At 44.3% G+C, this 14470-nt stretch overlaps 1 protein-coding gene across 1 annotated transcript in view; it reads left to right on the forward strand.

Moving 5' to 3' along the window:
* The window catches only part of LOC126473799 (adenylate cyclase type 2), a 324328-nt gene that overhangs the window by 275980 nt on the left and 33878 nt on the right, over nucleotides 1-14470 (forward strand). Inside the window, exon 16 of the mRNA XM_050101077.1 lies at nucleotides 13025-13129. Within this exon, the coding sequence (XP_049957034.1) occupies nucleotides 13025-13129 (105 nt within the window). The remainder of the gene's footprint in view (nucleotides 1-13024; nucleotides 13130-14470) is intronic.

The raw sequence follows: 14470 nt of genomic DNA on the forward strand, positions 1-14470 counted from the left end.
ACCCCGTAAGAGGGATGGAAATGGTACAAACACTCACACTAAGAGATTATTTGTCACCGAAAGTGCAATTTCTTTTTAAAAGGACTCTTACAGTGGAAGGGTGGCAACTTTATAAAAATGACAAATAAAACCCATGAAATTCAGACTTACATAAAATGTACAACATGCTCTACATTACACATATACCGCCTCGCAAGATGATAGGCAAGATAAAAACATATTTCAGGAATTCGGCCTTTACACCTTATTTCCATAAATTCGTTAACACCGAATCAGACAAACATGACAAAGGCAGCTATTAACGTACGGCAGACCGACAGACAGACAGACACTATCTGCCTAGCAAATGCGGACGCGAGACAAACGAGCAAGCTGGGAACGAGGGACTGACCAAGAAAACAAGTAGAATTTAACAAGTAACTGAAACAACGTATCACGCATCACTTAATTTCTAATAACAGCGATTTCTGGCGAAGACTTGGCGCAGCACCCCCAAAACGCTCTCCCGAACCGTCCGCTGCCAGCCGCTTCAACGGACGCAGGAAGGCGCGCCGATCTCCCGTCTCACGCCGTCGCAGCTAGCCCCGGCCAGACCGACGTCGTGGGTTGACTCCTGTTGCTCTCGTGTCGGCCGCGAAGCCACTACCCCTCGCTATACGGTGCGGCCACTGGACTCACGTGGCGACCTCACATGCGCCGACACTCCAGGCGGACGAGTCATCTTGTGTCCCACTGCGCGACCGACCAACCTATCAATCCAACCGCCAATGCCCATTCCCTGAGGGAAGTCTAGCAGACTGGCGGCCTAACACATATTAGCACTCCGGACGACAGACAGACACTAACCGCCTCACCAATGCGGACGAGAGACAGACACAGACTAACTTGGCTGACCAACTGACCAGACTCGCCCAGACTGACAGACTGACCGACTGCCAAGCTCATAGCGCCCCTTAAATGCACGTGAACAGGCAACTTTTCCCCTTTCCCACCGGAGAGAGACACCAAAGCTCCGATTGCCACAGCGGCGCCACCGCCAGAAACGGAGGTCGACTGCTTTACACTACGCGCAGAGGCACGCTCTTCAAAACAGCAATTGTTACCACGGCTCAGTTTCCTTCCTATCAAAAGTTCAGAGGCGTAGCAAAGTACTTCTGCTTAGCAGGAGACAGGAACGAGCTGCACACTTCCGAGTGATTAATATCAAATAATCAGTTCTGAGGATGAAGATGTCGAGCAAAAATGGATGACAATAAAAGCGTTTTACTATACACCAGTGACCAGTATGTGGCGAACAAGGTTGAGGCCTTACAAAAACCCGCCGTAGTTAACTAGCCGTGTCAGAAAATTACTGCTAAAGCAAAGTAATCTTCATAATAAAGTTAAGCAAAGTCAGTCTTTGACTGCCAAAGACGAGCTGAAAGGAAGCAAATTCAGCGTAAGGAGAGCACTGCAAGAAGCTTTTAATGAATTCTAAAATAAAATTTTCTTACTGATCTTACTGCAAATCCAAGAACTTTTTCCTCCTCAGTCTGCTGCCTGATTTGATGCAGCCATCTACGAATTCCTCTCCTATGCCAACCTTTCCATATCAGAGTAGCACCTGCAACCTATGTCGTCAATTTTGTGCCTGATGTATCCCAGTCTCTGTTTGCCTGTACGGTTTTTATCAACAGCTCATCTAGTACCAGGGACATTTTGTCTTAACACATCTCCTACCATCCTGTTCCTCCTCCTTGTCAGTTTTTTCCACATATTTCTTTCCTCGCCGATTCTGCGGTGAACCTCCTCACTCCTTAACTTATCAGTCCACATAGCTTTCAACATTCTTCTGTAGCTCCATATCTTCGATTCTCTTCTGTTTCGGTTTTCCCATAGTCCGTGTTTCATTACTATACAATACAATGCTCCAAAGGCACATTCTCAGAAATGTCTTCCTCGAATTAAGAAGGCCTATGTTCCAACTAGTAGATTTCTCTTGGCCGGAATTGGCCTGGTTGCCTTGCTTGTCTACTTTTCATGTTCTCCCTGCTCCGTCCGCCATGGGTTATTTGTTGCCTAGGTAGCTTGTTCTTCACTCTCACAGAGGATAGCAATGTCGTCAGTGGATCCTATCAGTGATATCCTTCCACCTTAATTTTAATTTCACTCTTGAAGCTTTCTTCTATTTCCGTTATTGCTTCTTTGAGTGAACAACAGCGGTGAAAAATTACATCCCTGTCTTACGCCTTTTTTAATCCGAGAACTTCCTTCTTGGTCTTCCAGTCTTATTGTTCCCTCTTGGTTCTTGTATGTACTGTATATCACCCGTCTTTTCCTATAAATTACCACTACCTTTCTCAGAATTTCGAACAGTTTGCACCATTTCCCGTTGTCTTGATTTTTCTTCAGTCATGCTACAGTTATCACACGCAACGTCAGAAAGCGTCTCTGAGGGAATTACCTTTCCCAAAGCCAAACTGATCATCAAACTAAAACATCCGCAATTTTCTTTTTCATGCTTCTGTATATTATTCTTGTCAGCAACTTGGATTCATGAGGTGTTAAGCTGACTGTGTGATAATTATAGCACTTGTCGGATCTTGCATTCTCCGGAATTGTGTGGACAATGTTTTCCCGAAAGTCTCATGGTATATCGCCAGTCTGACACATTTTAAACACCAAAGTCAGTAATCATTTTGTTGCCATTTCCCCCAGTGATTTTAGAAATTCCGCTGGAAGCATGTTTCCAGTCACTCTGTAACAATATTGACACTAAAACGGGCAGCTGATGGAGAGAAGGCTGAAACGATGCATTCGGCTTTCTGATATTATTTCACCGCAGAAGATAGTAAGACGGTAGCTCATCTCAATCATCATACGAGCGCCTAAATCGGAAATATTGAGAATTTGAACGTGGGATAGAAAATTAACTAAATCCCCTCTATAGAGAGAACGCATGTCGACTAGAGAGCTGTGAGATTCTACTGAGATTATGTGGAAGAACTTTCTACCATTTTAGCAGAAGTTTATCGTAGAGCAATGAAGGGTTCAGGTGCACATAATTATAGCCTTATATCGCTGAAGTCAGTCTGTTATAGAATTATACAATATGTTCTATGTTCGATGTTTTAGAGAACGAATATGGATTCCGTAATCAGGGGTCTTGCGAAACACAGGTCGCTCTGCTCGTCCTTGAAATAAAGAGTATGTCATTCAACGGCATCCACTTAGATACCGTGTTGCAAGACATCCGGGTGGTGTTTGAAACAGTTCTTCACTGTCGTTTAGTGAAGAAAATCGAGTTTACCGAGTATCGACCTCTATATGTGTCTGTATTCAGGTCTCACTAACAGGCAGAACTTTCTTATATATGCTTCTATATATATTGTACTTAATGTGGATAAAGGCAAGCTAATGCCTGCACATAGGAAAATAATAAGAAATAATTAGATTATAAGATTAGATGCACGCAACGTTTAAATAATTGGAAATAATGTTAAGAGCCGTTAATGAAATGGGGCGAACAAGTAAAATGTATACAGGAATAAACGAATAAACGAATGCTTGAATGTGGGGTAAGGGCTGGTATCTGTGAAAGAGCGTTCCATGTGCAAAGATAGACTCTAGCGGGACCAATACTCCAACGTTTGAAGTCCTTATGCTCGGGCAACGTCAGTAATACTATTTGGAAGAAAGAAGACATTTCCGCTAAACCCTGTTGGGTAAATCTGAACAATCGGTATTCGAAGAATACTGATAGATCTTTGTCCTGCTACCACTATACATCTCAAGTAGAGATCGTGAGAATAGCGTTTGAGTAATGAAGAAATTTGTCTGGAATATATGAACATAAGATGGTGTATCATTCTCATTAATGTTAATTTAGTAGTTTATTCGCTTTTAGATAATGAATATTACGTAACAAAAATATAGTCATTTTTCCGTCGCCCCTGATGAATGTTGTTACAAGTACCTTCTGCCAAGCGCTGTGCCGTGTCGTGTAGTGTATGCGGTATACGGGAAAGTATACATGATGAATCAGAACTCCACCGACATAATTGTGGAGGGACCCAAGGTCTCCGGCAGCTCGTTACAGAGTTTTGACATTTCGTTTGGTTTCTTTCCCCAGCTACTTTTGTATCTGTATTGCAACTGAAAATAGCGCGAACAATGCAAATGTCGAAGATACTACTAAACCACGATATTACTGCAGTTGTCCGTTATCGGAAACACGCGGTAGCGTACAGTAAACAAGTACACTGGTGACCAAGGAAAACACATACCAGTGTCAATGCTTTCAGGTCAGTTGTGAATATACTGTCAACCTCGATTAAGCGGTGACTCGCGGTAAGCCGACCGAAGCACCCTCACACGCAGGTGCGTTTGCGTGTGTCTTTTGTTTTGAAACAAACTTGTTCCGAAGAGTGAAACCATGTGCTGTTGTCAACACTAATGTCAACTTTATCTTCTCTCTGAAGTTTTCAATCAGCACTGTTCGGTTCTGGCACGGGTTTGTTTTCCCTGCAGTGTTAATTGTACGTTAACAGTAATACACAGCAGTGCTGATAGGTTTACTGACGAAGAGTTGGTCGATACGCTCCTCGTCTGTTGTGTCCATGAATACGATGGGAGAGCGGCGCGACGACCTTTTGCTGGCCTGTTCCCCGCAGCACTATTGCATCTCAACGTAGGTGTTTTGTGTTGTACGTTTTACTGATTGTATACCGCAAATTTTTCTAACTGTCCACAGAAACAAAGGTAATTGGGGTAACAAACCATAATTATATTATTGCGGTGTCACAAGCCATCGGAGACTATGATCCCTCATACCAAAAAAATCAGAAAACAACGATGACCAATATCTGAAATTTTGTCGGTGAAGTTCTGGTTCATCCTGTACGTGCGTGCGCACCGACAGCCGGCAGCTACCATATCCTTTTAGTCTTGCTTAGGCGTCCCTCCCGTCTTTTCCACCACTGGATCTCACTCTAGAATTTCCTTCTGATCCTTTATTGATAAATGCCTAGACTGTTTGCCTTACTGGATGCATATGGGATGTCCGTAATATTGTAGCAATATTTTACACTGATCTACATGCATATGTAAATCCGCTATTGAAAAACAATCATTGACATTATAAATGATCACAGAATGAACAAAATTACAACAATAAATTGCGCAGAACAATCTGAAACGCCCTCATTACAGTACAGATGTGTCCATTTGCATGGAATGACTCAAATAGTGTGTCACTCCACGTTTTCGCACTGTAATGCACAGTGACAGATCTCATATGACGGCAGCACTTGAGTAATTTAGCAATTTGTCGGAAATGTATGAACATAAAATGACGTATCATTCTAACTAATGTTAATTTAGTAGTTTATTTGCTGATACTACTATGTCAAGTAGTAATCTTTTTCAGTTTTACACACCAATATCCATGTATGCAACATATATCGTGCATGAATACCATTAGTCACGTAGACAATGATGGAACAATATTTCCACAGCTGTTTCTCTTTGCCCTTGCTTTGCTTTAATAATGTCATATGTCAACGTCATATTTACTATATTTATTTTTGTTTGTAGACTATATCTTTCACCTTACCAAATGTATTAGGAAGCTCAAATTAATCTTATTCCTTGCAGCTAAACTCATTTTTTAATGAGCAATTAATAAAGATAACGTGCTGTTTCCAACAAACATTGTTTCTACTCGTGCAATGAAGATACTATTTTTTTTCTTTATTGTTATTTCACTCCCCAAAATGGGGTGGGCTGGCAGCGGCAGAAAATGCCGCCCTTCAGCCAAGAGAGTTACAGAAAAAAAACATAGTCAGATGAGAAAAGAACACATAACATAGAGTGACATAAAGTGATGAATGAACGAGAACAAAAATGGTAGATTTAAAAACAACATAGACGAGAGCCACTCACACATGCGGAGAATGAACACTCTTGAGTCGACACGAAAACAAAACAAAAACAAAAAACCACAGTGTGAACACAAATGAATAATCCTAATGACACTGTTGGTGCTGGTGAAACGTAGTGCTGCACACGGCACTGAAGAAACGCTAACACCACAACGAAAACATTAAAAATCACTACACCTAGGGGGTGGGGTAGTGGGAGGTGAAAAGTAGAAAGAAGGTGTTTGGCAGGGAAAAGGGAGGAAGAAGGGAAGGGGGAGAGGAAGGGAGAGAGGGAGCCCTGTGGAGGGGGAGGGGGGGAAGATGGATGGATTAGATATAGTAGGAGGGGTAGATGGAAGGCACAAGGACATCATCCGTGAGGGGGAGTTGGCGGAAGCCACCTTGGGCGAGGGTATGGAGAGTGTGGAGATGGAGACCAGGCAGGACACTGTGGTACCGATGCGGCAGCGGGGTGGGAGAGGATTGGGAAAACTAAAGGATGGGGGGGATCCAGTTTGCTGGAGATGTATAAAATTCGTATTCGTTCAAGGATCAGGAGGTGATTGGGGAAGGGAATCAGATCACAAAGGATCTGCGTGGGGAACGGGAGACAGATGCGATAAGCGAAGCGGAGTGTATGGTGCTCAAGGACTTGGAGGGATTTTTAGTAGGTGGGGGGGGGGCAGAGATCCAAGCGGGGTGGGCATAACGTAGGATGGGGCAGATGAGGGACTTATGAAGATATTAAAATATACAATGTATATTTTGTTTATATACCATGTAGTAACTTGGGTTAATGAAATTTGGTGTACTGTGGATGATTACATAAGCATCTTAATCCCCAGGTGTACGCTCCTCAATCTCTTTTGAGTTCTTTTATATATATATGAGTTCTTTTATATATATGATCACTGACAAAACTGCAGTGATGGATTCATGGCTGGAAATGGAGGAAGAAAGGTCCTATGAACGTGTCTGGAAATGTATCGTTGCCACGGTAGATGGCGTTGACGAATGAATGTTCCTCAGACCATGTGCCGTGCATTTCTTGTGTGTTGCAGGCTGTGAGAGTGTTGAAGTATACTGTAAGTGGTAGAATGGTCCGGCATCCATGTCGGAAACAAGCCGAGGTGATGTATGTGTACAGCCAAGCAGATGTAAACGGTCGAGAGGCAGCACAGCTATACCATACCGAGTACCCTCACAGACACCAACCACATCACACAACATTTCAAACCTTGTCCGGGCGTTTGTGAGAACATGGGTCCTTTCAGATAGGGAAGCAGTGGGCTGTGCGCACACCCCATGTTGAGGACCGTTGAGACGAACCCTGGTACAAGATCCATGCAAGGGCCCGCCAACATAGTGTGATTGCATGACGTATGCATTGCCTCCTGGGGGGGGGGGGGGAAACTTCAAACATATGTTGTGAAGTGGATACAATGTCCTGTACTTTCTTCCGGGACGATTTGTCGTCGTTACTAGCACACCGTCCATTTCCGGAAACGTGTTTGTAGGACCTATATCGCTCGATCTTTAGTCACGAATCTGTCCCTCCAGTTTGTCAGTTTTATTTATATTCACCCTGCATCTTTTGTTTTGTCTACAAATGGTATCACGTCAATATACCGTATACTAATACTAGTGTTTTGCCTGTGAGGATACTGAGAAATGACCCTAAATCATTATTCAACGTACGATTTGTACTGTGATCTTTCTGTTAGAAGTTTTCGTATTTGTACCAAGCACCTGGCAGTAGGGCTCAATAAGCAGGAAAAAAGAGGAATATGTAGGCAGCGGAGTGTCACTGACGCAATACATTCGGTTTTGAGTGGAACTGTCCTCAGATATAATTTGCTATTGAGAAGTAAGTAAATTACGAACACCATCTTCGTCAAGGTTTAAGCTAAATTAAAAATGTACCAAGAAAATATTTACGTCTAATAAAAGTGTTGGGAGCAAGTTATCAATTTTGGAGTGGGCTTCATCATTTATTATACCGTTCCATTTAAATCCTTTCATAGTTACGGAAGTTAAAGAGATGAAATGAATGTGAACTGAAAGTAACGGACTAATTCACGGCGCTTCAGTGAAGAAGTTGATTTGTTTTTGAATGGCTGAGAGCGTAGAAATTTTAGAGCTTTTGAAAAAGTTCGAAAGAAGCATGATACCGGAAATATTGTCAGTAATGCCACGACATTGAATGACGCCAGTAATGTTAAATCATCGAAAACAGTCTATTTTTAAAAGGAAAAATACTGATAAACCGTTTGTTAACAGTCGACATACTTCTCTAAGTTATTTACGGTGAGTGCCGGTCACGTCAAATTGTGTTTGCAAGAGAGCTGCTTCGAGGAACTCATTTTTTGAAAGAGAGGTCTGAATCAGACCGTACACAGCGCTAGCCCTCGCTTTTCATTTACTTGTAGAGGTAAGCCCATCTCTACTTGCATTTTTTTATTTTGTTAACGGGGCTACATTACTTGTAAATGGATCGATCGAAGTTTCTGTCTTGAACAGACAGTGATAAATCTTGTTGAAAGATTGTCGTGAGTCACTTCTGAAAAGTTCAGTCAGTACAGACTGTCTGTAGATCATCACAAACGATAACATTTCTACTTTAGTTTGCGAACAGTCACAAACAGTAACATTTGTGCTGTTGTTTGTATCATCACTAACGGTAGCACATCTATTATACAAGGCTCGTCCAGAAAGCAAGTTCCGATCAGTAGCGAAATGGAAACTATATCGAAAATCAGAAATCTTTTATTTGCGACAGTTGGCTCCACCTTCCAGCTACTTCTCTACATAGACGCCACTCCAGCTAGGACGTCTGTCGCACCGTTGTGCTAACTTTCCAATATACTCGTCATAGAAGGCAGCCGCCTATGCTTGCCGCCAATTCTCTATGCTCATCTATAGCTCGTTGTCTGTGCGAAAATGTTGTCTTCATAGCCAGTAGTTAATGTGAGCAGAGATGAAACACAGACGGAGCCAATGACGGGCTGTAGTGTGGGTGATCAAACACTTCCCATCGAAAACGCTGCAGGAGCACTTTCATTGGCCCTGCAGATTGCGACCGAGACTTGTCACGCAGTAGGAACTGTATGACAGTTCTGTAATGTGGGCTGCATAACATCGACGAAATCTCTCACCAGGACATCATACTTGTGGGGAGACACTATTTTCTACGCATCTTTATGTGCTCACCATGCGCTGAGAACTGAAAATAGCGAAGTGATGCAACCGACAGGGGTACTAGAGACACTGTCGAACACATATGTGCAAAGATTTATTAGATTTTCACAGTGGTTTCCATTTCTTGACCGATCGGAACTTATTTTCCGAATATCCCTCGTAGTCTGTAAATCATGCTGATCGATACCATTTCTGCTACGCTTCGCGACCGCCACAATCGACAGCATTGCTACAGCAGTTTCTAAACCGTCACGAACCATAGCATTTCGACTACATACTAAGTGAATTTTCACTCTGCAGCGGAGTGTGTGCCCATCTGAAACTTCTTGGCGGATTAAAACTGTCTACCTGGACCAGGAGTGGAATCTGGAACCCCTGCCTATCACGGGGAAATACTGTACCAACTGAGTATCCAAGCAAAACCCAACCTCGCAGTTTCATTTTTGCCAGTACCTCATCTCCTACCTTCCTAACTTCACAGTAGTTCTCCTACATATCTTGTGGGCGAGGACTCCTGGTAGAAAGGTTACTGCGGACGAGTGACATAAACACAGCCAGGTGGCTTATTTCCAGAATGAATTTTCACTCTTACGAGAAATTCTGTGAAGTTTATAGGATATGAGATATTTGATAGAAGTAAAACTAAGAAGGCTGGTCGTGATAAATAACTCAGTCAGTAGAGCACTTGCCCGCAAAAAGCAAAAGTTCCAGGTCTGAGCCCCGTTCCTTCACACAGTTTTAAACTACTAGTGAGCTTCAACTCTACTATAGTTTGTAAACCATAACGAACGGTAGCATAAATTTTAAGCCATTTCGAAAACGGCTATGTAAGGCGAAACTATCTGTGTTACTGAAATGAACTCTTGATAAATGCTGTACGACTTACCACGAAGGAATTACCCGAATTTGGCTGAACTTGCTATCTGTGATGCACATATACAGAGAAATGAATGACTACAATTTCAGAAAAATTAGACAATTTATTTAAGAGAAAAAACTTTACAAACTGGGCAAGTCAATAACGTATACTAATATGGATATGGTGTCTGTTCTTTGGGACATGTCTGAAGGAACAGACACCATACCCAAATAAGTATATAGTTCTGGCAATACCGGCCATGACCTTGTTCTGTGCGTGTGCACACATATTACCCGAACTCTTACGGGACTTTGTAAGAATGTCTTCCACGAGTAATGAGAGTGTTGGGTAGGGACACTACGAATGTAGTGTGTGGACATATAAGGTGAGAATGTGGGTCTCGCGGGAGGCGTGCGCGCGGTAGTCCCTGCAGTCGCGCTATCCTCTGTGCCCTCGGAGGATCAGATGAATAGAGAGTCTGCCATGTAAGCAGGAGATCCCGGATTCGAGTCCCGGTAGGGGCACACATTTTCACCCGTCCCCGTTGATATATATCAACGCCCCTCAGCAGCTAAAGGTATTAATATGTAACGTGTTGGGCGACCTCTGGCCATTATGAAAGCAGTTATTCGGCTTGCCATTGATTGACAGCGTAGTTGAAGGTCCTCCTGGGGGATATCGTGCCAAATTCAGTCCAAATGGCACCTTAGATGGTCAAAATCCCGAACTCGGTTTCGAAGTCCTGTCCATAATGCTGCAAACGTTCTCAGTTGCGGAGACATCCGACGACCTCGCTAGCAAAGGTAAGGTTTGGCAAGTAGGAGAAGAAACAGTAGAAACTCTCGCTGTCGGCGGTAGGTCATTATCTTGCTGAAATGTAAGTCAGAGGATGGTTTGCCACAGAGGGCAACAGAACGGGGAGTATAATATCGTCGTACAAGTCTTCGCTGGTCTGTGGAGTTCAGTTCGAAGCGAGACTCATCACTGAAGACAATTCTACTCCAGTAAATGAGATTGAAGGCCGTAGTCTCGTCTGGAGACGTCCTGAACAGCGATGAGCTACCAGCCTGACTGTCTTTCGCCATACGGCCCGAGAACCAGGGGTGCCATTTCATTTCATTGCACGACCCCATTGGTTGTCATTCGGGGCACCCTTACAGCGGAGCGGTATTCTGCTCCCGGTTTCGTTGTCCTTCATGGCAGGCCATTCTGGGATTACATTTCAGCAAGATATTGCCCGACCGTACACGGCGAGACTTTCTACTGCTGAGCTCCGTGCTTGCCGAACCCTGCTTTAGTCAGCAAGGTCGCCGGATCTTTCCGCAATTGAGGACGTTTGCAGCATTACGGGCAGAGCCCTCCAATCAGCTCGGGAGTCTGGCGATCTAATGCGCCACCTTGACAGAATTTGGCACGCTGACCCGCAAGAGGACGTGGAGCAAATCTATCAATGAACTCCAAGCACAATAACGCTTGCATAAGGGCCAGAGGTGGGTCAACACGTTATTGACTTGTTGGATTTATGCCCTTCCTCTTTAACAAATCATCCATATTTTCTTCAATTGTAGTCGCCATCCGTGGTGGCCGAGAGGTTCTAGGCACTTCAGTCCGGAACCGCGTGACTGCTACCGTCGCAGGTTCGAATCCTCCCTCGGGCTTGGGTGTGTGTGATGTCCTTAGGTTACACAAGCTGCGACATCGTCGCGAAAAAACAGTGACCCGTACATGCAATAAGTTTCCTTTAATTTTCGTCTATGGTCACAAACTTCTTGTTGACATATTACCGGTTCCGGTCTTTAATGACCATCATCAGATCTGTTTCATAAAAACAAAGTCCTAATGTACTGCAGCCATAGTGGCATCGTCAAATGTTAAATGCTGTGCTGATTCCGCATTTAACATTTGACGATGCCACTATGGTTGCAGTACATTAGGGCTTTGTTTTTGTGAAACAGATCTGATGATGGTCATTAAAGACCGGAACCGGTAATGTGTCAACAAGAAGTTTGTGACCATAGACGTAAATGAAAGGAAACTTAAGTCCTTAGGTTAGTTAGGTTTAAGTTGTTCTAAGTTCTAGGGTACTGATGACCTCAGATGTTAAGTCTGTAACACCTCCGTTTTTATCCTGACCTGATCTGATCGAATAGCAGCCCAATATTTATTATTAACATGGCCGTGAACCCAATGGGGCTGGTAATCGGAATTGACTGCTACGGAAGTTGTTACTTTCCAGTTCGTCGTGTTCAATACTACAATACTGAATGTATGGTAATAAGGAACCCCAATACAGTTTTACTAATTACGAACTTATATTGGCCGCAAAACACAAGGAGGAGACAGCCACTGCCTTCGTCATACATATCTAATTACGGCTAATCTCAGCACAGGCTTTCTTCATTTGCCATTATCGTCACACGCTAATCCATCACTGCATCCAACACTGCAATCCAAGGTTAGGCCGGCGCGGTAGACGCGAAACTAAATATCGGAACTAGTAACGTCACTGATCACTTTTATAAAGATACTTCATCACTTTCGCGGTATTTATTTATTATTTATGGGTCTAACCACGGCGATGGTGACACCCTTCTCGGTTAAAAACCCTGTATTCCAATAATGGCCTCCACACTCACACCATTCCCGCCAACCACTATGGCGCATCTCGACACTCGCTCTCGCAGCACGTCACAATCGATTGTTCGCCCTATCGACCTGTGCCGAGTGCAAAGTTATAGTAAGGGGCTACGGACCCCTTACAAGTCCCATAGTGCTCAGAGCTATTTGAACCATTTCTACAATTGTAGTCATTTGTTTGTCTGTACGTCTACATCACATCTACCGATTTCCGTCCCATTCGGATAATTCCTTAGTGGTGCGTATTTGTTTAGTGTATTATTGCCTGAGTAGAACAATTGTACTCTTTATTCGATAGTTCTCTTCACGCAACGGCAGCTTTCCTTTATTTAGTCGTTACGGAAAAAAATGTAATCCGTTGAGTCTAGCCGAGTTTTGGACTCGCCACTGAGGAAGGCTTTGTGTGACCTGTGGCTCGTCTGTTCCACAGCTGCTGCTGAAGCCAAAGTTCAGCTGCATCGAGAAAATCAAGACTATCGGCAGCACTTACATGCTGGCTTCGGGGCTGCGGCCTGGCAAGGAGGACGGCGGAGGGGTAAGTGCAGAGCCGCGTCGCGCCCCGCATCGCTGCTCTCATCCGAGCGCCAACCGGTCCGCTCCACCCTCCACTCCTATCCTGGCAGTGGCTGCATTCCGCCTGTCCCTGCTGTCACCACTTTCCTCCTCTTCAGGTTTCCTATCTCCACATAGACCATCCCAAGCTTCCTACAATGACGAAAGGGAAGAAAAAGAAAAAGAAATGTCAATTCTTAGTTTTATCTGTTTGCAGCCAAATTAGTCTCACTCCTTCTCGGCCCTGTAGCCAAGGCCGCTAAAGCATCCAGTTACTCTACTGGCCATTGAAATTGCTACACCACGAAGGTGACGTGCTACAGACGCGAAATTTAACCGACAGGAAGAAGATGCTGTGATATGCAAATGATTAGCTTTTCAGAGCATTACACAAGGTTGGCACGGGTGGCGACACCTACAACGTGCTGACACGAGGAAAGTTTCCAACCGATTTCTCATACACAGACAGCAGTTGACCGGCGTTGCCTGGTGAAACGCTGTTATGATGCCTCGTATAAGGAGGAGAAATGCGTACCATCACGATTCCGACTTGGTAAAGGTCGGATTGCGGTTTTTCGTATGGCGACATTGCTGCTCGCGCTGGTTGAGATCCAATGACTGTTAGCAGAATATGGAATCGGTGGGTTCAGTAGGGTAATACGGAACGCCGTGCTGGATCCCAAAGGCCTCGTATCACTAGCAGTCGAGATGACAGGCATCTTATCCGCATGGCTGTAACGGATCGTGCAGCCACGTCTCGATCCCTGAGTCCATAGGTGGGGACGTTTGCAAGACAACAACCATCTGCACGAACAGTTCGACGACGTTTGCAGCACCATGGACTATCAGCTCTGAGACCGTGCCTGCGGTTACCCTTGACGCTGCATCAGAGACAGGAGCGCCTGCGATGGTGTACTCAACGACGAACATGGGTGCACGAATGGCAAAACGTAATTTTTTCGGGTGAATGCAGGTTCTGTTTACAGCATCATGATGATCGCATCCGTGTTTGGCGACATCGCGGTGAACGCACATTGGAAGCGTGTATTCGTCATCGCCATACTGGTGTATCACCCGTCGTGATGGTGGGGGGTGCCAATGGTTTCGCGTCTCGGTCACCTCTTGTTCGCATTGACGGCACTTTGAACAGTGGACGTCACTTTCCAGATATGTTACGACCCGTGGCTCTACCCTTCATTTGATCCCTGCGAAACCCTACATTTCAGCAGGATAATGCACGACCGCATATTACAGGTCCTGTACGGGCCTTTCTGAATACAGAAAATGTTCGACTGCTGCCCTAGCCAGCGCATTCTCCAGATCT

Source organism: Schistocerca serialis, chromosome 4 (assembly GCF_023864345.2).
Source record: "Schistocerca serialis cubense isolate TAMUIC-IGC-003099 chromosome 4, iqSchSeri2.2, whole genome shotgun sequence".
Taxonomy (NCBI): domain Eukaryota; kingdom Metazoa; phylum Arthropoda; class Insecta; order Orthoptera; family Acrididae; genus Schistocerca; species Schistocerca serialis.